This window comes from Typopeltis vanoorti, chromosome 5 (assembly GCF_054136105.1).
Source record: "Typopeltis vanoorti isolate ZY-2024b chromosome 5, IOZ_Tvanoo_1.0, whole genome shotgun sequence".
NCBI classification, from domain to species: domain Eukaryota; kingdom Metazoa; phylum Arthropoda; class Arachnida; order Uropygi; family Thelyphonidae; genus Typopeltis; species Typopeltis vanoorti.
Genome location: NC_143553.1, coordinates 85,043,953 through 85,070,696, shown reverse-complemented (window position 1 = coordinate 85,070,696; position 26,744 = coordinate 85,043,953). Strand labels below are relative to the sequence as shown.

General features: G+C 34.8%; 1 protein-coding gene across 4 annotated transcripts in view; it reads left to right on the top strand.

The window, feature by feature from the left end:
- LOC150106609 (membrane-associated guanylate kinase, WW and PDZ domain-containing protein 1-like) overlaps positions 1-26,744 on the top strand; it is a 494,883-nt gene that overhangs the window by 363,072 nt on the left and 105,067 nt on the right. For all 4 annotated transcript variants that reach the window (XM_090393225.1, XM_090393223.1, XM_090393226.1 and 1 more), the window contains one exon: positions 10,338-10,529. In XM_090393225.1, coding sequence (XP_090249351.1) covers positions 10,338-10,529 — 192 coding nt within the window. The remainder of the gene's footprint in view (positions 1-10,337; positions 10,530-26,744) is intronic.

Sequence of the window (26,744 nt, the reverse complement as noted above, 5' to 3'; positions counted from 1 at the left end):
TTTCAAGGAATGCCATCTTCTCTCTCTCTCTCTTTCTTTTTAAGCTTTGTTAAATCTTATTCTCATGGTTTTAAATTAAGTAAATTCACAATCTTTCATCAGTCAGACTGCTGATTATCAAATGAATCTTCTTGCTAATTAACACGTTCGCTGCCACGCTACTTTGGCATGGTCTGTTCCCCTACGCCGAGCGGTTTTACTTCTTCAAGATCAGTACGATAATCTCGTTACCGGAGGTAAACGTCCTACGAGTATACTCGTAGTTGGCTTGTACAGAGCATATACGGTCTATGAGAATACACAGTGTTGATGCTAGCCCCACAAGCCAAGGATTTTCACTTCTTCAAGGTCACTACAATAATCTCGTTCCCGGCGGTAAGCGTCCTACGAGTATACTCGTAGCTGGCTTGTGAAGCAGGTTTAGCCACTACGAGTATACTCGTAGTTGGCAGCGAACGTGTTAATTACTATTAGTCATGAATCAGTCATTGGTATTTGCTAAATAGTATTTTACTACATGCTTCCATTAGTAGACTTCCAAACAATAACTCCATTTTTACCCAGAATCCTGAGAATGCCAAAGAAATTAGAATTTTAGTAAGTTTAGATCCTATGGAAATAGTGTTTGCATGCATAGTTTATATATACCATATTTTCCGGTGTATAAGACGCACTTTTTTACCTTAAAAATTCATTTTAAAAATGGGGTGCATCTTATGTTATGAAGGTAAAGATTATTTCCTCTTTTCAAAGTCATACGCACTCCCTTTTATGTTCCAAGATCTTTGTAGGCGGTTAATGGTGCAATCAAATTGATGCGTGACCTTCACGTGACTTCTAGTGCACCATTGGCTAAGAGCAGGGAGCCCCTATTCAAGTTTCATAATATCTTATCCGAGTAATCAGTTACCGATGTTTATCAGTATTGAGTTGACGTGTTGAGATATTTTGTGTTCAGTTTGATATTTCCCTGTAGATTTTAGTGATGGAAAAAAACAGGCAACATTCATATACTTCAAGTTACAAATTGCAGGTTGTAAAATATGCGGAAGAACATGGGAATAGGGAAGCTGAAAGACATTTTGGACCTCCGCCTACAGAAAAAATGATTAGAACTTGGCATGGTCAGAAGGAGATTTTGTACAATTTGCGTAAAGAAAAGTGCGCAGAACGTGGAAAAATTGCGAAGTGGCCAGAACTAGAGACTGAAGTTTTCAAATGGGTGCAAGAAAATCGGCAAAAAGTTTAGGTTTTTTCCAAAAAATTGTATTAAATTTCTTGGGTGCATCTTATACATAGGAGCGTCTTATACACCGGAAAATACGGTATATATAAATAAATTCTGTTCTAGTTGCCAACTTTTTCTAAGCCTTTCTTTGGCCAATTTCCATGTTAGTTGATCTGGCCCAGGCAAGGGTTTCCTTCCACTAAAACTTGGGATTTTATACTGGCATCTCAAGAAAACTTCCTAAGTTAGCACCATTCTAATATTATTCTTAGGATTTAGGGCCAGAAGATGGTGGCAATTATCTTCCACTCTCTCTCTATTTTGAAATCTTTGATTTATTGATAGTTTGAGCTCACTATCAGTAAATGCTTAAGGAATGAAGAGGAACTGTCCACCAGTTTTCAAAGTCTTCAGAAGTCGCAGGGCTCAACAGATCTCACTACCTTTAGGGAATAAAATTACAGCAGGATTTTATTTTCTTATTGAAGTTTAGTTTTCTGTAGAAATTGGTGTGCATGATATTTATTAAACTACATATTGTTGTTTAAGAGATATTTGTGCCATGAGAGGTTTCTTCAAATTAACACAAAAAAGACAAAAAATAAGTAATTATTTAAGGTCATATGTTTTAGCATGAATATGTGATGTGCAGATCATTATCAGTGGTGACGATAGTTAATTACAAAGTAGAATGCAAACAATGGATTGATTTGAAAAAAGTAAGAGCCATGCGATGTTATACATAAAACAGCACAATGGTATAACTGAGGAAATATTTCAATATTAATTATTCATTTAGCTATTTTAAAAAAATATTAATGTGTGATTAAAATAACATATTCCCATATCTTATAGCGAGAGAGGCAATTGTTATGATTTAAGTTCAGACAATGGAGTAAGATCCCAGTGCTTTCTTTAAACAAGCATTCAAATTTATACCGAGATGAAGTACGCATATTTCAAACCTTAGTATGTTGTGGCCTGTTCCATGCTGTGCGAAGCAAATTTTTCAGATTTACTATTGATAATATAAGATTGGTGTTCTTGTATTCTCTTTTCTAGAGAACATCCAGTTTGTCCAAAGTAAGAATGATGATAGTCACAAGGAAGTCGGTAGATACCAGGGAAAGCTAGAGGAAACTGTTTATCGTTTGAAGATGGAAACCATGTTGATTATTTTGTTGATAGGAAGAAAAGTATCCACTAAATTGTATTTCTTAAAAATTCTGGAAATGGGTTCTAAGATGCCAGAAATGCATGGGGTTGGAACTTGATGTACTGTTTCCATCTTAATTTCATTAGGATTATAGGAAATTAAAAAGCTGTTTTGTGGTTCTTTCTGAGAAGCCATCGAGTTAAAAACATTTGATGTTTATCATTCCTACTGTAATAGTTGAGGTGTAGAACAAATAGTATGAGCACATCACAATATAGTTTTTATAATTCCAGTCCTCTCTGATGGATGGTGAGCTGATTGCTGTTGAATATAGCCTCCAGTGAAAATAGGCTTTCAGTAAAAGGAAGTAATTAATATGAAGTAATTTATGGCTATTTTGCCTATTTTTCTTAATGAGTACCCCTTATATAATGTCATAGGCTTTTTTTTTTTTTTGCTCAATTTATTTAAGGCATTATTGATGTTTTAGAGACATAGATAAACAAAAAAAAATATTGAAGTAATAATTTTGGACATCCCTTTGTAGGATATCCGAGTTGTCTTCTTTTGGAGCAGCATCAGGCATATAACGATAACACTGTGAAAATATGACGGGGGGGGGGGGGAGACAGAGATAGAATAATGTGGAAACTAGAAATGTGGAAAAACAAAGTTATGTGAATTGAAAACTGAGTTTCTAAGGATGAACTATAAATTCATTGGGAAAAAGGAGAAAGAATATTTTTAGGGGAGAAGGATAGAATATAATGAATCATGATTAGGGATGGGAATAACGGGTTTTGACTAAGTGTCGTCTTCATAGCTCATGGGAAAAGTCCACGATTAATTAATTTTGTTGTCTTTTTTTCCATTTCCATAGTAAATTTAATTCATAGATGTAGATTGTTTATATTTAATAAAAATAGTAGGTAATGTGTCTTCATTATGGAGCCAGATATATAAATAAATAAATAGTATTACTTATTCCTTGTGTTTTTAATGTTAATTTGAAGCAAAAATACACTACATATTTTTCTCCTGTCAGTGATGAGTAGATGTTTCCGCATTGTATTTGGAATGTATTTCTAACTAAGATGCAGCCATCTTGCTTGAGAAGACCCAAGTTCAAATTCCACTGAAAACGTGAGATAATTCTGTCATATAGAAAAGTGCAAATTGAAGTGGAACATTGAGATAAAACACTGCTTGCTCTTTAAAAATAATTACCACGGTAAAACCTCCAAAAGATAGATTAGCCTGGTTTGCTCTTTGAATGCTCTTAAAATTCGATTTTTATTGATTGATTGATTGATTGATCTTACTTTTATAATTAGGATCAGTAAATAAATAAATTAGAGCAGTAAAATTTGGTATAATTTTAGATATCTGGTTTTAAATCAGATAATTTGAAATTATGAATTTATAATTAAATTATCAACTCTTTCAAGAATTTAACTTGCATGAACTATTCTAATGTACCTAATAGTGCTCCCCAACCTTCCGTTCTCTTTTCTTCTTCTAACAAAGTGTTTTCTCACAACTGATATTTATATCCTCTAAGAAGATATCAATCATCATAATGAATCGATTACTATATAGTAAAATATTTATTCTGTTTATTTAATTTTTAAATAAAATAAGTTATTATTAAATAATGATAATATCATTGTGGAAAAGGTATATTTTTATTATTTAACACAGGAACAAAGTTAGAGTTAGCAATGGGGGTTTCTTTCCCAGAAATGTTTGAATCTTTCTTGTCTCAAGTCCTAGAAAAATAGCTAGAGACCTAAAACCTTTGATAAATTTAAATTTATTTGGGAAAAAAGAAAAGAAAAAATGTCCAGTTTATTATGACTTATAATTTTGAATTTTAGTGAAACAAGTATTCTATCATATGGATTAATAATGATGTTAAATTTTTATTATGAATTAATAAAACTATTTAACACATTGATTTGTGTTTATTTGAAATATAATATAATAATATCATTATGTGAACCTAATATGACTATACATTGGGTGCAATAAAACAGCCATGCTTAACAGTCCATTTTATTACACTTGCTGCTCATCCGGAGCTGACCCACAGTTCATTCATAGAATTGCTCCTCTTATAGGGCAGTTCAAATTTAACAATAGCCAACAACTTTTATGTTGTGATGTACTTGTATGGAGAAGTTATTGCTTTTAAATTTGGATCACATTTAATAACTTGTTGGTAATATAAAAATTATTTTGTAATTTTAATATTTTCACTTAAATGAAAATAAAGCATTCTGAAGTTTGGAAACACTCTGAGAAATGTAACAGTAAGATAGCTCAGTGCAATTATTATGGATTTCATGTAAAGGATTTGAACACTACTGGACCAGTGAGATATTTAGAACATATGCATGGATCTCATTTTAAAAGAAGGGCTATAGAAAATCTTCAAGTATCTCAAAAAGAAAAAGACTGACCAGTCAATTTTAAACGTCTGTAAAATGAGAAAAGTAAGTGAGATTGTATCTGGATTGGCCAAGCAGATGGAATCACAATTTGGGCTAGATTGGTGTTTTGGCCATTTGGCTGAAGATCTGAGGAGGATTCAGCCCAATGGTCAAGACCACCCAATCTATCCCACTAGGGCAGTGCTTCCCAAACTGTGGGCTGCGGCCCCCTTGGAGGCCATAGGTTTTGTTGAGGTGGGCTGTGAAATTTAAACAAATTTTTAAAATCTTTCAAGACTAAGTCGATTTTTTTTATCTTAAAAGAAACGTATTTAATTTTTATTATTTATTATTTCCTTTTCGTTATTTTTTATATTTTAATGGAAAAAAATCGCACATTGGTGCGGGTTCACAAATTTTGCTTCCTGCGTATTTCAGCGCTTAATAAATATTAGTAAATATATGCTTATTCATATAAGTTTCATTTCAAAGCAGAAATCTAAGATTTGCAGTTTCAACCTGATATTGGTGTATCAGTAATGAAACACATCCATGACATTAAATTGTTATTAAACTTATGTTTTTAATTCTTTTTTTATTACTAATCGTGTCACGTTTCATGTGCTTGTACTCAAATGTACAATAACAATATATCTATCTATATAAAAATATGAAATAATGTGGCATGTCAAATGTGCATGTAAGATGCTAAAAATTTAATATTTGCATTTGATTTTTGCAATATTCGCTGCGTATGTTTTGTATTGAATATAAATACAATAAATATTATAATAATATATGTGTATATTACGATTTTTTTTCGAGGGGGGTCGTGAAATATAATTTTTCCAAGAGGGGGGGGGGGCACTGAAATCCCGAAGTTTGGGAAGTACTGCACTAGGGGATGCCATTTAGGATTCTAGGTCTGGCTTTGGTTACCTTTCTTCAACTTTATTTGCCCAGTCTTAGTGCCTGCATGCACATATATCATTGTTTTTGAGATCTCTGATGATGGCAATCTAATTTACATTATAGGAAAGTATTGATTAAAGTTGTTATAATTAATATTTTAATATATGCTATTTCCCGAGAAACAATATTTATGAGTAACCAATATATAAACCTATCTACCAGAATCACAACTCATCTTAGCTGTCCAAACAAAAGGAATAATACATCCTGTATTATTCCTTCTGCAACAAAGAGGTGCTTGTGTCTTTATGCAATCCAGCATTTCTTGGCAAAGGTTGTCTGAGCTAGAATTTTCCCTTTTTGAACTTCTATAGCTTAAAATTTCATTGCCACATTTTGTTTCATTCATCTGTTGTTCTTAACATGCTCCCAGTTCTGAAAACCATTCTGACATCTTTGATTTCTTATCTTTGAAGCTTGATTTCATTAAAACTACATTCCCAAACTATGAAGTCATCTTTCTTGGTAACTTTAATCAGTGCCGACTATGGGGTCCTGGAACCCCAAAGCAATTTTAAGCTGAGCACCGCTTATGTTTTTTTTTTAAATGTACTTAAAATTTAAAGGTTAAAAAATCTAAACACATATATTTTAATGTAAAATTGTGTACTTTGAAAAATGCATATATTAACCTCTCAACTGTCAAAATATGAATACAATGCATGCTATCTGTTGAAGAAGTGTGGGATTTGGTTAGAAGGTGCAATAATTCTTCACACTGAAGAAAAAACTTAATCGGATATCTTGTGATCAAAGCTGCATCTCAGTTGCCTATAACAAGAAACGCAATTCCTTGTTCTATGCTGGGGTAACTGGACTTTTGGTTATATTGGAGAGACTAAAAATATAGAAATTATTTTTATTTTCTCCTTTTATTTATTGTATAATTTTGAATGTCAGGACAGATCCTTGCATACTTTCTTTACTTAAATATTTCATTACCTTAGAGAACCAATGTCATTTTTAATTTTTGTGCTAATTTTGTGCTTAGTTGACAATACGTTTTATTTGTTCTCGAAGAATTTAATTCAACATAGTTATGTGAAATATTTTGAAGAAAAAAAAAATGGGCTGTCAACGTTCCAGATTGTTATTTTTCTTTTTGTTCAAAATCAAATTTCGTAGAATACTTCACAGATTGCCTGAAGGATGCTCTTTGACGACTTTGCTTTATAGATAATATGAAAATCTTTAATCATATCAAATATGAAGTGTACATACTGTGAAAAGTATGAAATACAAAATTAGAATAAAGTATATATTTATAATTCAGTTATTACTATGAGAAGTTGTGGCAGTGGGAGGGTTAGAATACATCAAAACAAACTAAATTTTAATCAGTTCTGTGTAGGATATGTCTTAGATAATTTCATCATATATATGTATTTATTTCTAAATTGCTTCTGTGTTGTATGGAGGGCAGATACTGGCTATTTTTGACCCTTATGCAGATTCCCCCCCCCCCCAGCACTATTTTCAGGTGTATTTATTCTACAGGAAAGTAGATGTAGAATGACATTTCCCACCTAATGTTGAATTTTACAGGATATGGAATACTTTTAACTATTAAATAATTAATATGAATGCATAATTCATTTTAAAAAAAATTAAAATAGACAAACTGGAAGTCCTATCACATGAGCTCACTTATATTAGTGGAACATCACACACATTTGAAAGTTAGCAGCCATTCAGTTTGTGTAGGTGAATAGAAGGCCATCAAACTATAATTTGCTAGCAGCAAAATGTAATCCACTTTTGGTTAAATTCAATAGCAAACACCAGCCAGTCATTGAAAATGTGTTAAAATAAATGGAGACATGATTGGAACTAAAAATATCAGATGGTATTGTTGATGATTTTTCAGAGATGAATTAAGCACAATTGGAAGAACGACTCTATGTTGCACCCTGATTTGAAATGGCCAAAGTTCGATTCTTGTTATGAGAGAAATTTTTATATGGGCTTTTCAATTTGATGGTGAGTTGGTTGATCTCTATAGGGATAGTGGGGTTTTTTCTCCCATAAACTTGGGTTTTTCATCCCATGTACTGGCAAATCGGCCTCTAGAACACATGCAATTTACAACAACAAAAAAAAATACTGTGATAGGTGATAGATGGCACTGATGGTAGTTGTGTGGAGTAGAGTGTCTTTCTGCAAATGAGTCCTTGGAGGTATCACGTAATAATAGATTACTTTGATATTCACTTCCAGTGTCTTAAGTCATATAAGTATTACCTCCCCCCCCACACACACCCATCTTAACATCTAGATATTAAATGTTTTATGAAGACTTAAAATAAATTCCATATACAGTAGAATCTGTTTATTGTGATCGCAGTTAATATTATCAATCAGCTATTATTATCAAAATCAGTCTGTCCCAAAACACTCCATTTAAAATGAATTAAAAATAATCCGTCTATTATAATCAAAGTTCCGGTTATTGTTATCACAATCCTTGAATGTTTAGCCTCTCAGAATTCTAAGAAATAAGGGTTAATCAGGAGAAAAGTTGATAAACAACATTTGTCGAAATCTGACTTTTGTGTTAATCTTCTTTTAATCTTATTCTTCTATAAATCTTATCTTCCAAGCAAATGCGGGGGGGGGGGGGAGTATAAATACAGTCTAATTGTGATTTTTCGAGTTTATTTTCGTGCTCTCTTTCTGTAAGTGAATTTGACTTTAAGTGCTTGTTAAAACATCCCTTAGCTTTATGGCAGAAGCAAGTAAAAACTTAAAGATTTATCTTTTCAAGAAAAGCAAAGAAATTTGGAGTGTGCTATGATATGATAAAATTTCATAACCACTCTTCTGTAAGATCTTAAAAAATGATCAAACATTGAAACTTTATCTCTCACTAATGAAAACATGGATTGCAAAAGAGCCTGATCTGGTAAAGATACTCAAGTTTAATCAGCATTAAAAATTTGGTTTAGTAATGTTCATGAAAAGAATGCTTCAATTAATGGGCTTTTGCTGCGTCAAAAAGCAAAACTTGCAAAAACAATGGGCAAAGAAAATTTCATTGCAACTGATGGATGGTTTAATAGGTGGAAAAAGCGAGAGAATATTGTGTACAAGCATATTCATGGGGAAGAAAAAATTGCTGATTTTTATCAGCTGATGCATGAATTAAGACCGAGTGGCCCAAAATGATTGCTAAATATTCCCCCAAGGATATTTACAATGCAGATGGAACAGGACTCTCTTTTCATACAATGCCTGAGCATACTTATTTGCTTAAAAATTAAAGTACCAAAGGATTTAAATCTTCAAAAGAGCAAGTGACAGTTCTTTGTTGTGCTAATATGAAAGTGGGATCTTAAATTAAAGAGAAAAATTATATTGTTCGCAGACAACTGCACTGCACACCCACAAACAATTTATTGTTAAAGAACATCAAAGTAATCTTCTTGCCTTCAAAGGCAAGAAGATTACTTTGATGTTCTTTATTGTTAATTCAACCATGCGACTAAGGCATCATACACGCTTTTAAAGCTTATTATTGCAGGGAAGTTCTTGCAAGAATAATAGCTGAACTTGATTATAAAAGACGAATCTGATGCATTGCATTTGGTAGCAATGTCATGGAAGCAAGTCTCAGAGAAGACATAAAACTGTTTCCAAAAAGATGGATTTTTTAAGAAAACTCTGAAACTCCTTCTTCCGAGGAATTTAAATATCCTACAAATGAAATTTTTGATAAAACCTCAGACGGTAAAGAAGAATTTGAAAATTGGTTGGATATTAATAGCAACGTTCAAGTGGTGGCTACAATGACAGTGTCGGAAATATGTCAAACTGCTTCCGATAAGAACTTTAAACTAATAGAAGAAAGTGAACCTAATGCAAGTATAGAAGAACAAATTTTAGAAGCTCCTCTAACCAATGCCCAGATACAGAAGCTCTACGAATACTTCATTGCGGTGTGCAGCATAGAGCAACAAACTTCGAAAGGCATTATGAGTATTAGCAATTTTTTCATGAACTACTATATTCAAACACTCGACAGACGACACTAGATAAGTTTTTAAATTTTTATGTTGTTGCTTATTAAAAAGTTATTTATAACAATAAATTAAATTAACTAATGTTCATAACAATAAATTGAAATAAATGATGCAATTTTTTATATCCTTTTCTTAATGTTATCAGTCGATTATTGTTATCGAAAAGCGATTGCCCCAAAGTGATCATAATAAGTGGCCTCTAATATGTATTTTTAACTAAGAAAACTTAAATGAAGATTAACAAAAAAATAATTACAATACAATGTGGGATTTAATATCCCCTTAATTTAAATAATGTTTATATCGCCAAAATGAAGCTTATTAGCTCTTTATATTTAAGTAATTGCAATACTCTTTGTGAGAAATTCATATTAGCAGTTTCCATCTGAAACCAAAACTGTCAGCAAAGTTCACATATACTATCAATATATATAGATAAAGGGCTGTTAACTTAGTACATTAGTTTTAGTACTGTGAGATGAGCTAATTATATTATTATTATGTAATAAATATTTATCTTTTATTTTCAGGTAAAAAAGATATTGGATCGGCCTCGGTGTAAATTATTACAGGAAGGTGATATACTTGTAGAAATTAATGATAAAGATGTAAGAGGCTTATCACATACTGAAGTAGTACAGGTGTTAAAAGATTGTCCATGTGGAGATTCAGCGCATGTTACAGTTCAGCGAGGGGGTCTCTTGAAAAGTAAAGTTTCAAAGGTATAATATGCATTTTTATTTTTTAATTTTAAAAATAATTAAAATGCTCTTGCTTTATAATGATAATAATGTTTAAAGTAATGCTTTGAAATAATAATGTTTTAGGAGTTCACTTTCAACTGAACTCAATAATTATTATTATTTCAGAATGAGGCATGGCACATTCATGGGTAGCAGAATTAAGGGTGAATTCACAGTTCATGTGACCAGTAATGGATCACTCTCCTTTTGTGTCATGTCATTTGTTGAAATACAGCCCAATAAATGACAGGGTCTGATATAGTTCATTAAACATTCATCATAATATATTAATAACAGAATCACTCACGTTAATTTAAATGACTTTATTTGTAAAATTTTCGGCTAATTTTCATAGCCAAAACACAAAAAAGAGAGTGACAATTCAATTGGAAGAAAGTTTGTGATATTATGTGCACTATTGGCTGCAAGTGAATAGCTCAGTCTGCATTAATAGATATACAAAATAAATTAGAATAAAATAATTCAGTTAATAACTCTAGCTAATTACTTTATGGAACATTTTGAACAACATATTCTGGACGTATTTTTTATTCACCTAAACCATTGATTGGATACAGATATGTTGGTGATGGGTTAGCTGTATAAAACTCCTTGTCCAATCTTCATGAATTTCTTAAAAAATATTAATTCAGTAAACCCAAGAATCAAATTTACTCTGAAATAGAAGATAACGCTTGTCTTCCTTTTCTAGATGTTCTCATTCTTTTTCCACCTGAAAACCAACTCATACTCATATTGATTTTAACTCACATCATCACCCTTGTCAGAACTATTGTGTAATCAAATCTTTAGTCAACAGAGCTCATAAAATATGTTCTACAGATTACTAATTATATGAAGAGCCAAAGGCTTCAATTTGGCGTGAAACTCTTTGAGTTTCTTATTCGGCTAAGAAACAATATGGGATGTAATATCCCTTAACTTAAATATGTTCTACAGATCCTCTTCTAAACAAAGAACTTTATTATCAAACTACCTTTATCTCTAATGGTTACAATACTAAAACTATTAATAAAATGATAATTATGGCCATCGTTTTACTGTCTCAAGAAGTAGTTACTGGAATTTATGTTCCATATGTTTTAAAGGACTTTCAGAAAAAGATAGCAAGACTACTTCAACAGATTGACTTACAAGTTTCTTTTGGTCCAGTTCGCAAACTTCATACCTACCTTATCTCACCTAAAGGTAAATATTCTCCTCTTTCTTATCCTGGAGTTTACAGAATCCCCAATTCTTGCAGCTTATGTTATTATGGACAGATTGGTCTTCTGTGCATATTCGTCTAAAAGAATATTAGGAATACATTTCACTTAAAGAACCCAACAAATTCAGTTTAGGAGGCCATTCATTATCTACAACACACACACACACACACAGGATTCAATGGAATAAATCCTATCTGCACACACTAAATAGATACAAACAAGAATTATTTTCTTCTAGAAAGTTGTGAAGCACTCATTCTCAACTCAAACCTGAACAAAAATGATTGCCTAAAACTTCCTGAAAATGTTTGCCTAAAACTTCCTAAAATTTCCTGAGCAATGTATAGTTCAGGAAATATAGCCGTACAAAATTGAGTCCATCTTTTTGAATGACCTTGTATATATATACACACACACACACACACACACACACACACACACACACACACACACACACACACACACACACACACACACACACACACACACACACAGAAATAGTGAATATTTAAGATCTAACTTTATTTCATTTTGATAAATATTTCTTTTGATATATATTCTGTGTGTGTGTGTGTGAGAGAGAGAGAGAGAGACGGGGGGAGGGGGAGAGATAGGGCCTGAGTACAAAATCTGTCATTTCTCCAAATGCTGGCCTCCACGCATTGGTCAGACTCTGATATATACTATAATTTTGTTTATTCAGGCTTTGGCTGTCCAGTTTGGGATTTGGCCATTCATGCATGGCCAAACTCTGAAATCAGCAGTTCTCTTGCATGCCTTCCTTGGCTGAACATGTTTAAACATCTCTAAACTTGTCACCTAGCCAGTTGGTCCCAAATAGGATTGTATAGCCTGGTTTGTGATACCACAGGAGTATTTTTTGATACTGATTGTGTTTTCATTTTGTAAAATAACATTATGGCTTTGACTTTAGATGGAGAAGGGCAGAATAATGAAGCAGTGCATGATATGAAAAATGTTTTAACGATGTGTTAAAAATGTTGTTGAAAGATAAATAAGAATAATTGTTCCGGAAATGACCACTTATACTAGAATATTAATTAAAAAACATTCCTATATTTCAGCAATGTTACATTGCCTAGTTACTACTACTGTGTTCACTGGGCATCTACAGATGCCGTATGATCACTCCAATGCTCGGTGATGTGCCACACACCAGGCCTCGCCATGTGGTCCTGTTGTTTGCTTTTCTGGCAGCCTCAACTCTCTGAAGATCAGTCACTCCACACATGCCATCCACCCATCTCATTGATGGTCTACCCTGCCTCTTTTTCCAGGAACTTTACCTTTTATTACTGTTCTGAGAAGTCCCCCTTCCATCCTTTCTATATGTCCAAAATATTTTAACTTTCTTCTGTCAATATCCTTAAGGAGCCTTAAAGTTCTACTGATCTTTTCTAACATCCATTCATTTGTACATCTTTCAGTATATGATATCCTCAACAGCCTTCTGTAACACCACATCTCAAAAACAGATATCTGTTTCTTATCTGACTTCTTTAGGTTCCAAGTCTCACATCCATAAGTCGCTGTTGGAAAAACAACTGCATCCAAAATCCTCAACTTTGTTCCCATGGAGATGGATTTATCCTTCCAGATTTTAGACAGGTCTCTGGCTGTTGTTTTAGCCATTCCTAACCTTTTTCTGATGTCTTCTGAACAGCAATTCTTCACATTAATAATAGATCCCAGATACTCAAACTTGCTGACTTCCTCAATTCTTTCTCCATTAAAGTACACTTGTTTCTCAAGAGCTTCTGTGTTTGTGTTTCCTTTGAGAACCATAATCTTTGTCTTGCTAGGATTGAGTTGACATCCTCTCTGTTATTACTGATCTTGTGAACTTTATTAAGAATTAGTCCTAGTTCTTCCATGTCATTACAAAGGAGTACTGTATCATCAGCATACCTCAGATTACCGATCAATCTACCTCCTATCCTAATTCCTGTCCTGAGCTCATCCAGTGCTTCATGCATGATGTCCTCTGCATATATACTAAACAAGTGAGGAGAAAGTAAACATCCTTGCCTAACTCCTTATCCAACTTGAAGCCAGTCAGTCAGTCAATCCAACACCTGTTCTTACCATGGCTTCTTGCTCCTTATACAAGTTGGCTATCAACCTGATAATATGTTGAGGAAAACCCATTATTTTCATTACTTCGCACAGTTTCACATTCTCAACATAGTCAAAAGCTTTAGAGTAGTCTAAGAAACACATTACCAGAGGGAGTCTGAATTCTTTATATTTTTCTATGATCTGTCTAAGGCAAAGGATCTGATCTCTGGTGCCCTTACCTTTCCTAAAGCCTGCTTGTTTCTCGGGCATCTCTGCCTCAACTTTGGCCTCAATCCTATTTAGCATGATCTTCAATAAAATTTTGCTTGCATGAGATATCAAACTAATAATTCCATAATTTTTGCATGCTTTCATATCACCTTTCTTATGTAGTGGTATGAAAACTGACTTCTTCCAGTCTCTAGGCCATGATCCTGTCTCCCATATTCTTGTAATCAATCTATGAAACACTCTTATCCCTCCATCCCCTGTTGCCTTAATTAACTCTGCTGGGATGACATCTGCACCTGAGGCCTTATTGCTGTTAAGCTGCTTAACTGCTCTTTCAACTTCATGCCTAAGTGGAGGAGGTTCCAAATCAACATTTTCCTGGTAGGAGGGCTCCACATTTTCTTTATCCACTCTGCTGTATAGTTTCTCACAGTATTCTTTCCATCTGTTTTTGATTTCCAACTCTTCTGTTAGTAATGCTCCATTCCTGTCTTTGATGACATTCAATTTAGGCTTAAACTTGTGCTTTAAGTCACAAACTAAATAAAACATCCTTTTAAAATTGTACTTTCTCATCTGGAACTCTATTTCTTCACATTTGTTAGTATAGAACTTTTCCTTGTCCTGCTTGATGGCTCTTTGTTTTTCCAACCGCCTTCTTCTGATTAGTTCCCATGTTGAATCTGATATCCATGGGTCTTATTGGGCCGAGATACTTCTTCGCTGTATCCTGTATTATCACCTTGACTCCTTCCCAAAGCATTTCTGGTGAGTTCTCCTCTGGTCTCCAAAAAATCATCCAACCGAGTTGATGTTTCTTCTGTGAATCCACTAGGAATTACTCTAACATCCAATCTAGTGGGATGTGCCTGACCTGGAAGTTTTCGGAGTCTTAGTCTTACTTTGGCTCCTACTAGCTGATGGTCTGTACCACAATCTGCCCCAGGACAAGTATGCACATCAGAGATGCTTGTCTTCCACCGCTGGAGAGCCAGGATGTAATCAATCTGGTAAGAACATTGCCTACTTCATGGATCACAAAACAATGATATGTACATGCAGGCACTAACACTAAGCAAATGATGAAATATGGGAAGATATTGATTAAAGTTTTTAATTAATATTCTATCGTGTTGTCATTTCCTGAAAAAATTAAAAGCTATGTATTACCAATGTATAAGTTTATCTACAAGAAATAAGAACAGTGCTATTTACGAAAGAGAAATATTATTGTGACCAAGGACTCATTGTGGAAATGCACACTACAACTCACCATCTCCCTTACTTAACACTTTGAGTCCTAGACCTATCTAGATAGGACTCAAAGTGTTAATCCTCCAGCCACATGACAATTTCTGCCCTACAGAAATTTCCAAAAGTGAATGGAAATGCCTAGGAGCAGTGATAGCACAGTTGTCACCTGGTAAGACATAAAATCAGAGTAGGATATTTTAAAGTTTTTGTTTGTTAACTTTATCAAAAGCTTTTTCATGTGAAAGGACTACTTGTATTTCTGTTTGCAATTGTCTTTTTTTTTTTTTTCAATAACTGAAAGTGAAAATTGAGTCTGTGCAAAATTGGCCTTTCATTTTATAGTTTTAAAAGTTTATTTTTTCGCTAGGTTAGACTATAATCAATTTAGTTTAATCCTTTATCCCAGTGAGAGCAAACAAAGTTTGTGCCTGAAAATATCTTCATTCAGTCCTGAAGATATTTTCAGGCGCAAACTTTGTTTGCTCTCACTGGGATAAAGGATTAAACTAAATTTATTATTTTATAGTTTTGTTCAGCTCTGTCAGTATCCTTGCATCTTCTTCAACTGCTCCCATTTCTATATGGGGTCACTGTTTCTGATGAGTCTTTTTCACTGGTTTTTATTGTAGGCTATATCTTTATCCAAGTTTTTCTCCTTCAGATCTTCCTCTACATTATCTTTCCATCTCTTCTTTAGTCTCCCTCTTCTTCTTCCTTGTATTTCCATCATCGTGATACTTCGTCCATCATATTTTTCATTTTGTCTCATTACATGTTCCTATCATCTTAATCATGTTTCTTGTATTTTGTTTGTAATTGTAGTCACCTTTCCAGTGCCTCTGATATGTTCATTCCTCACCTAGTCTTCCCTTGTTACTCCACCCAGCCATCGAAGCATCCTCATTTCTGTAGTACTAATCTTGCTTTCATTGGACTTCTTCATAGGTATTGAAAGTTTATTTTCCACTTGGTTAGAGTATAATAAATTTAGTTTAATCCTTTATCCAAGTGTGAGCAAACAAAGTTTGCGCCTGAAAGTATCTTCAGGACTGGGTTAAGGTGGTACACACCAGGGCAACTCGTTGCAAAGGTGGAGCAAGCTACCAACACTCCTATCCTAGTATCTCCTATAATGCAAAACACATCTCCTTGCGGATATGTCTATTGTTATGCATTAAGGGAAGGGCCACTACCCAGACCGGTTTCGACCTTTATTGAGGTCTCTTCAGTGGGAGCCAGGCCCAAGTCGAGATATCAGGCAGAAGCATTTGCAGGTCATCTCCACCTATAGGAATTGCCAATTGGTGTGCCACCCTTTTTTAATAAATTACTCTGGATTTAGAGAAAGATGTTGAAAGTTTATTTTCCACTTGGTTAGAGTATAATAAATTTAGTTTAATCCTTTATCCAAGTGTGAGCAAACAAAGTTTGCGCCTGAAAGTATCTTCAGGACTGGGTTAAGGTGGTACACACCAGGGCAACTCGTTGCAAAGGTGGAGCAAGCTACCAACACTCCTATCCTAGTATCTCCTATAATGCAAAACACATCTCCTTGCGGATATGTCTATTGTTATGCATTAAGGGAAGGGCCACTACCCAGACCGGTTTCGACCTTTATTGAGGTCTCTTCAGTGGGAGCCAGGCCCAAGTCGAGATATCAGGCAGAATTTGCAGGTGGAGATGACCTGCAAATGCTTCTGCCTGATATCTCGACTTGGGCCTGGCTCCCACTGAAGAGACCTCAATAAAGGTCGAAACCGGTCTGGGTAGTGGCCCTTCCCTTAATGCATAACAATAGACATATCCGCAAGGAGATGTGTTTTGCATTATAGGAGATACTAGGATAGGAGTGTTGGTAGCTTGCTCCACCTTTGCAACGAGTTGCCCTGGTGTGTACCACCTTAACCCAGTCCTGAAGATACTTTCAGGCGCAAACTTTGTTTGCTCACACTTGGATAAAGGATTAAACTAAATTTATTATACTCTAACCAAGTGGAAAATAAACTTTCAACATCTTTCTCTAAATCCAGAGTAATTTATTAAAAAAGGGTGGCACACCAATTGGCAATTCCTATAGGTGGAGATGACCTGCAAATGCTTCTGCCTGATATCTCGACTTGGGCCTGGCTCCCACTGAAGAGACCTCAATAAAGGTCGAAACCGGTCTGGGTAGTGGCCCTTCCCTTAATGCATAACAATAGACATATCCGCAAGGAGATGTGTTTTGCATTATAGGAGATACTAGGATAGGAGTGTTGGTAGCTTGCTCCACCTTTGCAACGAGTTGCCCTGGTGTGTACCACCTTAACCCAGTCCTGAAGATACTTTCAGGCGCAAACTTTGTTTGCTCACACTTGGATAAAGGATTAAACTAAATTTATTATACTCTAACCAAGTGGAAAATAAACTTTCAACATCTTTCTCTAAATCCAGAGTAATTTATTAAAAAAGGGTGGCACACCAATTGGCAATTCCTATAGGTGGAGATGACCTGCAAATGCTTCTGCCTGATATCTCGACTTGGGCCTGGCTCCCACTGAAGAGACCTCAATAAAGGTCGAAACCGGTCTGGGTAGTGGCCCTTCCCTTAATGCATAACAATAGACATATCCGCAAGGAGATGTGTTTTGCATTATAGGAGATACTAGGATAGGAGTGTTGGTAGCTTGCTCCACCTTTGCAACGAGTTGCCCTGGTGTGTACCACCTTAACCCAGTCCTGAAGATACTTTCAGGCGCAAACTTTGTTTGCTCACACTTGGATAAAGGATTAAACTAAATTTATTATTCTTCATAGGTAGTATCTCCAATCCATATAACATTGTAGGTCTCACTACTGTTCTGTATATTGTTCCTTTCAGTTTCACTGGAACTTTTCTATTACTAAAATTCTTGACATTCTTTCCAATTCTTCCATCCCACCTGAATTCTATTATTGGCTTCTCTTTCCACTCATCTTTACTAACCACTACTGAACCCAGATATTTGAATTTATCTACTTTCTTGATGACTTTCTCCATTCAACACCACATCTTCCTCAGTATCGATGTTTTGACCACACACACACCAGATATTCCGTTTTTCTTCTGCTAACTCTCAGTCCTCTTTCTTCTAAGACTCTGTTCCATCTTATCAGCTTTTGTTCCACTTCCTCTGTTTCTGCACATCACTATCATCTGTATATAGCATACTCCAAGGCGCTCTCTCTCTCTCTGACTTGCTCTATTAAAGTATCATCTGTTACCATATTAAAGAGAAAAGGACTGGGTGTTGATCCCTGATGTAAACCAACTGTTACCTCAAAACTCTCTGTGTATTCCCAAACAGCTCCTAACTGTTGCTTGCACATTTCTGTTCATATTTTTCTGGTACTTTCTTTTCTCTTAAACTCCTCCATATCTCTTTTTTAGGTACTGTGTCATATGCCTTCTCTTGGTCTATAAAAATGACATGTAGTGGCCTTTGTCCTTCCATGTATTTTTCAATTATCTGCCTCAGAATAAATATTGCATTCATAGTTCCTCTTTGAGGCATAAAACCAAACTGTTCTTTTGCAATATTAACTTTTTTTCTCGGCCTTCCATCTATGATTCTTTCAAATAACTTCATCATATGAGACATAAGTTTAATTCCTCTATAATTACTGCAGTTCTGTGTATCTCCCTTTCCCTTATATATAGGTACCACCATACTCTGTCTCCATTCCTCAGGAATTAGCTCTTGACTATAGATCTCCTTCAGCAGATTTCATATTCATTCAATGCCTTCTTCTCCTAACACTTTCCAAAACTCCACCGGTATTTCATCTGGTCCAACAGCCTTTCCACTCTTCATTTGACCATCGCTCTCACCACTTCCCCTCTGTCAATTTCCCTGATCATTCCTTCATTTGGTAGTCTCTCTTCCTCAGACAGCCTCTCATTTTTCTCATTCATCAACTTATCAAAATATTCCTTCCACCTGATCTGAATACATTCAGATTTTTCTTATTATAATTCCAACTGCTTCACTTTGGAGGTATCTTTCTTTGCTTTACTCCGATATTTAGCCAACCTGTAAACTTTCTTCTGTCTTTTGGTCATTTCTAATTCATCATATGAATTTTTATATGCCTTTTGCTTTTCTTGTCTCTTTCTTCTTTTCTCCATAGAAAAAAAACAGAAAAGGAAGAAAGCAGCAAAGTTTGCTGCTTTCTTCCTTTGTATCACTGCTTGTACGTTTTCTTCCCAACACCAGCTTTCCTTGTTTTTTTCTTACCTTGCCTGATGTTTCTACCAGTATATCCTTACCACATTTCCTGATTGTGTCTTTACTGTGTTGCCACCATTGCTTGGATATCATTGAAATCTCTTTTTATCTCCTTAAGTACCATCTCTTAAATATGTTCTTCACTGCTTCCTCCTTTAGTTTAAACCACTTTATCCTGTGCACTCCTTGTGTTCTTGTTGTTTTCAAGTCCATGCAAAATAGTTGATGTTGTGAAGTGACGTGGGCTCCAAGAATTACCCCACAGTTCCTCACTTCCTTGAAATGTGTTCTTCTGCACATCAAATAATCAATTTGAGATATGGCTCCACTCTTATATGTGATCAGATGTTCTACCCTTGCTGAAGAAAGTATTCGCTAGAGCCATTTCAAATGCAACTGCAAATTCTTCTTATTCTTAAACCTTCCTGATTCACTGGACGTATCCCATGACCTCCGTGTATTCTCTCATACTGTTCATTTTTCCTACCTACATGTCCATTTAGAATAATCACATGTCCTCTTCCCTCAATCTGTGCATCACTTCATCTGTACATTAATTTCACACACATAATTCTATCATTTCTACACATTACTTCCACCACACAGTTTTTCATTTCTCTACACAACATAATTCCCATTCCATTCTTCCCATCTCTGATACTCCACTATAGAATAGCTTGTAACCATCTCCCAGTTCTTTCTGTTTGTTACCTCACCACCTAGTTTCTCGCACTACATGTCCACTCTTCTTCTTTTCATCAAATCTGCTATCTCTCTTCTTCTGTCAGTATCCTTGCACATATATCTTGAAATCCAAATTCAGTAGGCTAATTCCCTTATGATGTTATTGTAATCATCTTTTATTTCCTTTATACACTGTTGTGCAAAAGCTAAGGAAGAATTACATTTTTACTTGTATATTAAAACATTTTCATGACTATAGCCAAATGTGAACATAAATTTATTGACAGCATACTAATAAATTATATTACGCAAAAAACGTATTATAAATTTCAGTCAGATTAAATTGCAATACTTTTTTGATAAACGTTACAAATTTTCAAAGGACATAGTTAAGGAATTAGTGTACAGTGATTACAGAAAACTATGTAGAGATACATTTCAGTATGAAATATGTCCACCCTAAACTGCAATACAGTTCTCACCATGCTTAACACCAAGTGATTCAGGAGTTCTTGAGGTAAACTGGCCCACTCATCTTCTGAGCAATGATAAGGTTTTGTTTGTTTTCTGAAGGAGAATTTCAAGCAGCAATGCATTTCCCTACTGCATCCCAAACGTATTCTACGGGATTGAGTTCTGGGGATTATGCTGGTCACTCGATTCGATTATTATCCCTTGTCTCCAGAAGTATCTCCACTGTGTACAATGTGGTGTGGCACTGTCATCTGTAAAAATGAATTCTTTGCCTGCAGCACCACAGAACAATCGAACATGACATTAAAGAACTTTGTTGCAGTATCATTCACCACTTTCATTCTAGATCAAGTGTCATCTAGAATCAGAGAAAGACTAAGACGATTCTCATCTGTAAAGAGTACATTAGCCCATTGGTGTCTTGTCCAATTTGTATGAATACGATACCATTGAAAACATTCTCTATGATGAGGTTTGGACAGACTACAGGCCTTTGGGCATATAGGTCTACTCGTTACAGACATCTTACCACAATTTTTGGAGATATTTCACATACCTGTGTTTAATGAAATTGACTTGCATCCTAACCTGCCATGGTGCGACAATTATGTTTTGCTGATAACCAAAAATTTGTCTTCGTACTCTTAGCAAACATCTGGAACACATTCCATTGGTTTGAAATGCTGTTCAGAGCCTAGATACAACACCATGTGAGATTCTAAACTGTCTGGCAATATCAGTAATTCCACAGCCTTCTTCAAGCTTTCCAATAATTCTTCATTGCATGAAATCATCTAGATGATGTCTTTAAGACATTATAAAACATCTAAGTTGCAAAAATACAAAATGTTATATTCAGGCAATGACAATCAAGGAAAAGAAGGAGTAGCCATAGTATTCAACACAAAATACGAGGCTAATCTTCTTGAATGGCAGTCAGTCTCAAGTAGAGTAATGTGGGAAAATATGAGAATGGGGAACTCGACAATGAGACTTATTTGTGCCTATGGTCCCACAGAAGGTTCTACTAAGGTAGAAGTGGAGGAATTTTTTGAGGCTTTAGAAAAAGCAACTGACACAATGAAAAATGAAAAGTTGGTCCTTGTTGGGGATCTAAATAGCAGAGAAGGAAATGATTGTCAGATATAGAAAAATATTTTGGGAAAATTTGGAGAAAAGAGCAAAGCTAATAATAATGGCAAATATCTGTTGGATTTCTGCTCAGGACATGGACTGGTTATTACTAACACCATGTTCCAACATAAAAATGTGCACAAATTCACATGGAGAGAAGAGGCTAGGAATAAGAAAAGTCTCATTGACTATGTTATTGTTGATAGTGATGTTGTTACACCTGATATCTTAGGAATATAGTATTCTCAGCCATCATGGTGTAACATGAAGAATAAATATCATAAGTTAAAATTCCTATATAAAAAAATGAATTATTTAATGGAAAATTTCTTGCATCCAGTAAATTGTATAAAACGTAAGGATTGTTGTTAAAGTAGCTGATAAAGGAAGGAATGTATTAATATTGTAATCTGACTTAAAATAAGGAATTCTAACTAAATAAGTAGCTAACAAAGAAAAGTATAGATTAATATTGTAATACGATAAAAAATGAGAGAGTTAAGTAAATAAGTAGAAATGGGTGAATCATAAAATACATTATGTGAGAGATTAAGTTATTAAGTAGAATTCATAGAAAAAGTTTGAAAGGGGATTAAGTCAGGCTAGCACAAGAAAAGCAAAGCTATTGCTTTGGGCCGATCCCCGGATTGAAACATTGAGAACGGGCTTGCCGATCAAATGACGTTTGGTGAGAAAACGCTACCCTAATTGGTCGATGAAAAGGTGCCGTTAGGGGGAGCAGCTATAAAAGGGTTGGTAACCCCCAGAGAAAACCTTTTTGGATAGTCGCTTTTGGCCTTGGAGTTTGGTTTTGGTTCCGGTGGAGTTCACAGGGTTTTCCTGAGTGGCAACAGGGGTGATATCTCCTCGTCACAACACGAAAACGTAAGTGAGCGGGATTTCGATTCCCGTTTTCCCGAGTAGGAAGCAAAGAAAAATTGCCATATAGTCCTAGAGAAGGAGGGATCTTCTTCGTTTAGACGCTAGTGATAACTACGCAAAGCAGAAAGCTGTAAAGAGATCGATGTCCTCGTTGCTAATAGTAGAGCAAATATATGTGTGTTAAAGTATTCCAGAGTTACGAGAAGTTATACCAGAGGTTCGTTTGGAAAAGGATAAAGGCCCATACGAAAAGCTCAAGAAAGGTACTGTAAATCATAACCTATGTTAGCTAGAAATTTGTCTGTGAAAAGTATCGTGATTCCAATACAGAACTGTTGAAGTTATACTAGGACTTTAGTATATGATAGAATGTGTTATGTGTAGATTGACTAGTGGTAAAGATTTGTGAATGATTAAGAGTCCTAAGGTATTTTTGCTTGTCTATTGTATTGCACAAGATATTTAAATGACATAATTGTGTGTTAGTGCAAATAACGGTATAACGGAATAGTGTGAATTAAGTAATTACGTATCCTAAGAATTGAATGCCTAATGTAATGTATAAAATAATTGAAATGTCACAAGTATGTGTTAGCAGTGAATGATTTGTTAATCTACATCAGTATGAATAATCAGATAGTGTGAATTGATCTAATTTGTTCACATCAGGTGAATTTATGAATTAATGTGTATGGCGGCATAATCACAAATAGCCATATTGCTTGTAATAATTTAATGTTAGTCTATAAGTATATAGTTTAGTATTTGAATTGTACCATGTTTAGAAACTTAATAAACCTTTTGTTCAGTGAAAAAAGAGTTGTCTGATGTTGCTAATCCAATGCACAGCTTAAAATCATCGTACCTAATCACGCGGGAAAATTTAATGTTGAGGAAAGAGATTAAGTGACACGACTGCAATAATATTTAAATACTAAGAGATATATTCGAGATTGACTTTCTCCCTATTTATGACAACATAAATGGTGCAGTTGATAACCACTTCAAAATATTGTACTTAGTCATGCGGAAAATTTAAGTTGAGAATCGAGTTAAGTGTCATGACTGCAATAGTTACACTTTCAGATATATTTGAGTTCTTTCTCCTTGTTTATGTATGTAATATCCTAAACTAAATATCCCAAAAGGCGTAGTATAAATACAAATATTAGAGGTACTACGGGGAGCAATAACTTAGATATTGGTATAAGTTTTGGTAAAATCTCGGGCATAGAAGTTAGAAGAATATAGATAAAAGGAATTTGTAAGAATAGAGTAGAAATCATAAATTGGGACACAACATAAATGGCGCAGTCGACAGGATGTACTTTAGCTAATAAAATCTTAATTATAAGCTATTTACAATAAGTTGATTTTGGTAGCAGATCAGACAACTAAGAGGTAAAATTTTTGTTAAGTTTTGTTGAAAATTTTAGAGTGTTAACTAGTGTAAATTGGATGCAAGTATGACTGAACCCTCCAGTAATTTAGGCATGGATGACAGCGAATTTTTTCGCTACATTAACCCACAGCAGGTGTTCCCACAATTTTCTGGTGAGGAGACTGATGAATCTCGGGCATAGAAGTCAGAAGAATATAGATAAAAGGAATTTGTAAGAATAGAGTAGAAATCGTAAATTGGGACACAACGTTTTCTCCCTGGTGCGGGACACCAGAGTGTACAGCGGATTTGAAATTGGAAGTGATCACTATTTAGTCTTGAGCAGGATAAAATTGAATTTCATATTGAAAAGAATAACATGTAAGAAAGTTTTAAAGCAAATAAAAGTTGAGCAGCTCTCAGATGTGAGCTGTTGACTAAAATACACAAAGATTATTGAAGAAAAAATGAAAGAGTTTGAGAACAGGAATCAAACCTTGGAGATTCAGTGGCAAACTCTGAAGAAAACATTGATTGATTCTGCCAGAGAGGCATGTGGTGAGGTTGTCTGTAAGGATAAAAAAATCAGAACTCCCTGGTGGACACAGGAAGTTAAAGAGGCAGTGAAGGAAAAGAAGAAAGCATACCAAAAGTTCCTGTCAAATAAGTCAGCTTGTGCTCTTAGAGAATATAGAGACAAATGCAAGAATGCTAAACACTGTGTAAAACTAGCTAAACAAAAGTCATGGGAGGACTTTGGCAAGAATATAGAAAATAAATATCAAGAAGGTGGCAAAATATTCTGGAGGTTGTTGAAGAAGCTTAAGAATGGAGGAAAGAGTACTATAAAAGGAATTAGAGATGATAAAGGTGACATGAAAACGGGAGAAAAAGATATCCTTGAAGTATGGAGTAATTACTTTGAAAAACTGCTAAATGAAACATGCAGTCAGGAATACATACCCATACTTGAAGTAGAAAAAGCCATCAAAGGCTTGAAATGTGGAAAGGCAGCAGGAGTAGATGATATTTGACCAGAAATGCTGAAGTATGGTGGTATAAGAGTCTTACAGTGACTGCACTGCATAGTTCAGAAAGCCTGGACAGAGGGACGAACTCCCGATGATTGGAGTAAAGCTCTCATAGTACCCATATATAAAAAGGGAAATAAAACTGCATGTGAGAATTACAGAGGTATTTCCCTACTGAGTGTTCCTGGCAAGATCTATGCACGTATACTTGAGAAATGGTTGAGAAGAATTGTGGAAGAAAAGCTTGGTGAAGAACAAGCTGGATTCAGGCCAAATAGAGGCTGTCAGGATCAGATCTTCACTTTACGACAAATAGTCGAGAAAGCATGGGAATATAACAAAGATCTGTATTTAAGTTTTGTCGATCTGGAAAAGGCATATGACAAGGTGCCAAGAGAGAAGCTATTCAATACGCTGCAGTTATATGGTGTCAATGGGGCATTATATCAAGCAATACTTAGTCTTTATCTGAGTTGTAAGTCAGCAGTTAGAATTGAAGGAAGTACAGGAAGATGGTTTAATGTTAAATCTGGTGTGAGACAAGGATGTACATTATCCCCTCTGTTATTCATTATCTATATGGATCACATTATGAAGGAAAGTGGTATTAAACATGATATCAAAATTGGAGATGTTAATGTCAGCTCTTTGCTTTATGCGGATGATGTTATACTTCTAAATAAATCCGCTACAAGTCTGCAAGATTCTCTGACTAAATTGAATAGCTGTTGTAATAGATATGATATGACGGTCAGCAATAAAAAGAGAAAGACAATGAAAATAGGCAGAATCATTGAAAATGTCAACTGTGTTGTGAATGGAGAACCTGTGGAACAAGTAAAAACATTTCAGCTATTTAGGCACGATTTTTACTGAAGATGGTAAATTAAATATAGAAATAGACAACAGAATCAGCAAAGCTGGTATGGTGGGAAGTGAATTGAATAAATTCATATGGAATAAGAGAGAAATTAGTCGGAACACTAAATTAGCTGTATAGAAGACAGTGTTCAAACCAGTTTTAACTTATGGATCTGAGAGCTGGATCAGAAGTAAAACACTTGACCGAAGACTAGAGACCGTAGATATGAGAGTCCTGAGAAAGATTATAGGTGTGAACAGATGGCATCAATGGCAATATCATATTAAAAACGAGGATATTAGGAAAGAACTTGACATTGTCAGCATCCAGGAATGCGTTAGCAGAGCTAATCTCAAGTAGTATGGTCACTTAAACAGAATGGGTGAGGAAAGATTAGCAAAACAAGTGTTCTCTGCCAGGTTGGCAGCAAAACGACCCAGAGGAAGACCAAGATATAGGTTGATTGATACGGTACAAAGTGCTTTAGACGATAGAAATATAAGATCTGATAATGTTGGAGTGTTGACAAGTAACAGACTGATTTGGAGGAAAATTGTAGATAGGAAATTAATAATGATGTAATTTTTTTCATGTAGTACTATCATATCCTGTACACCCCTTGAGGGTACATGGCAGGAATTTGATGATGATGATGATGATGAAGTTGCACTATTCTAAAATGATTTATTTGCATCACTGACAGTTT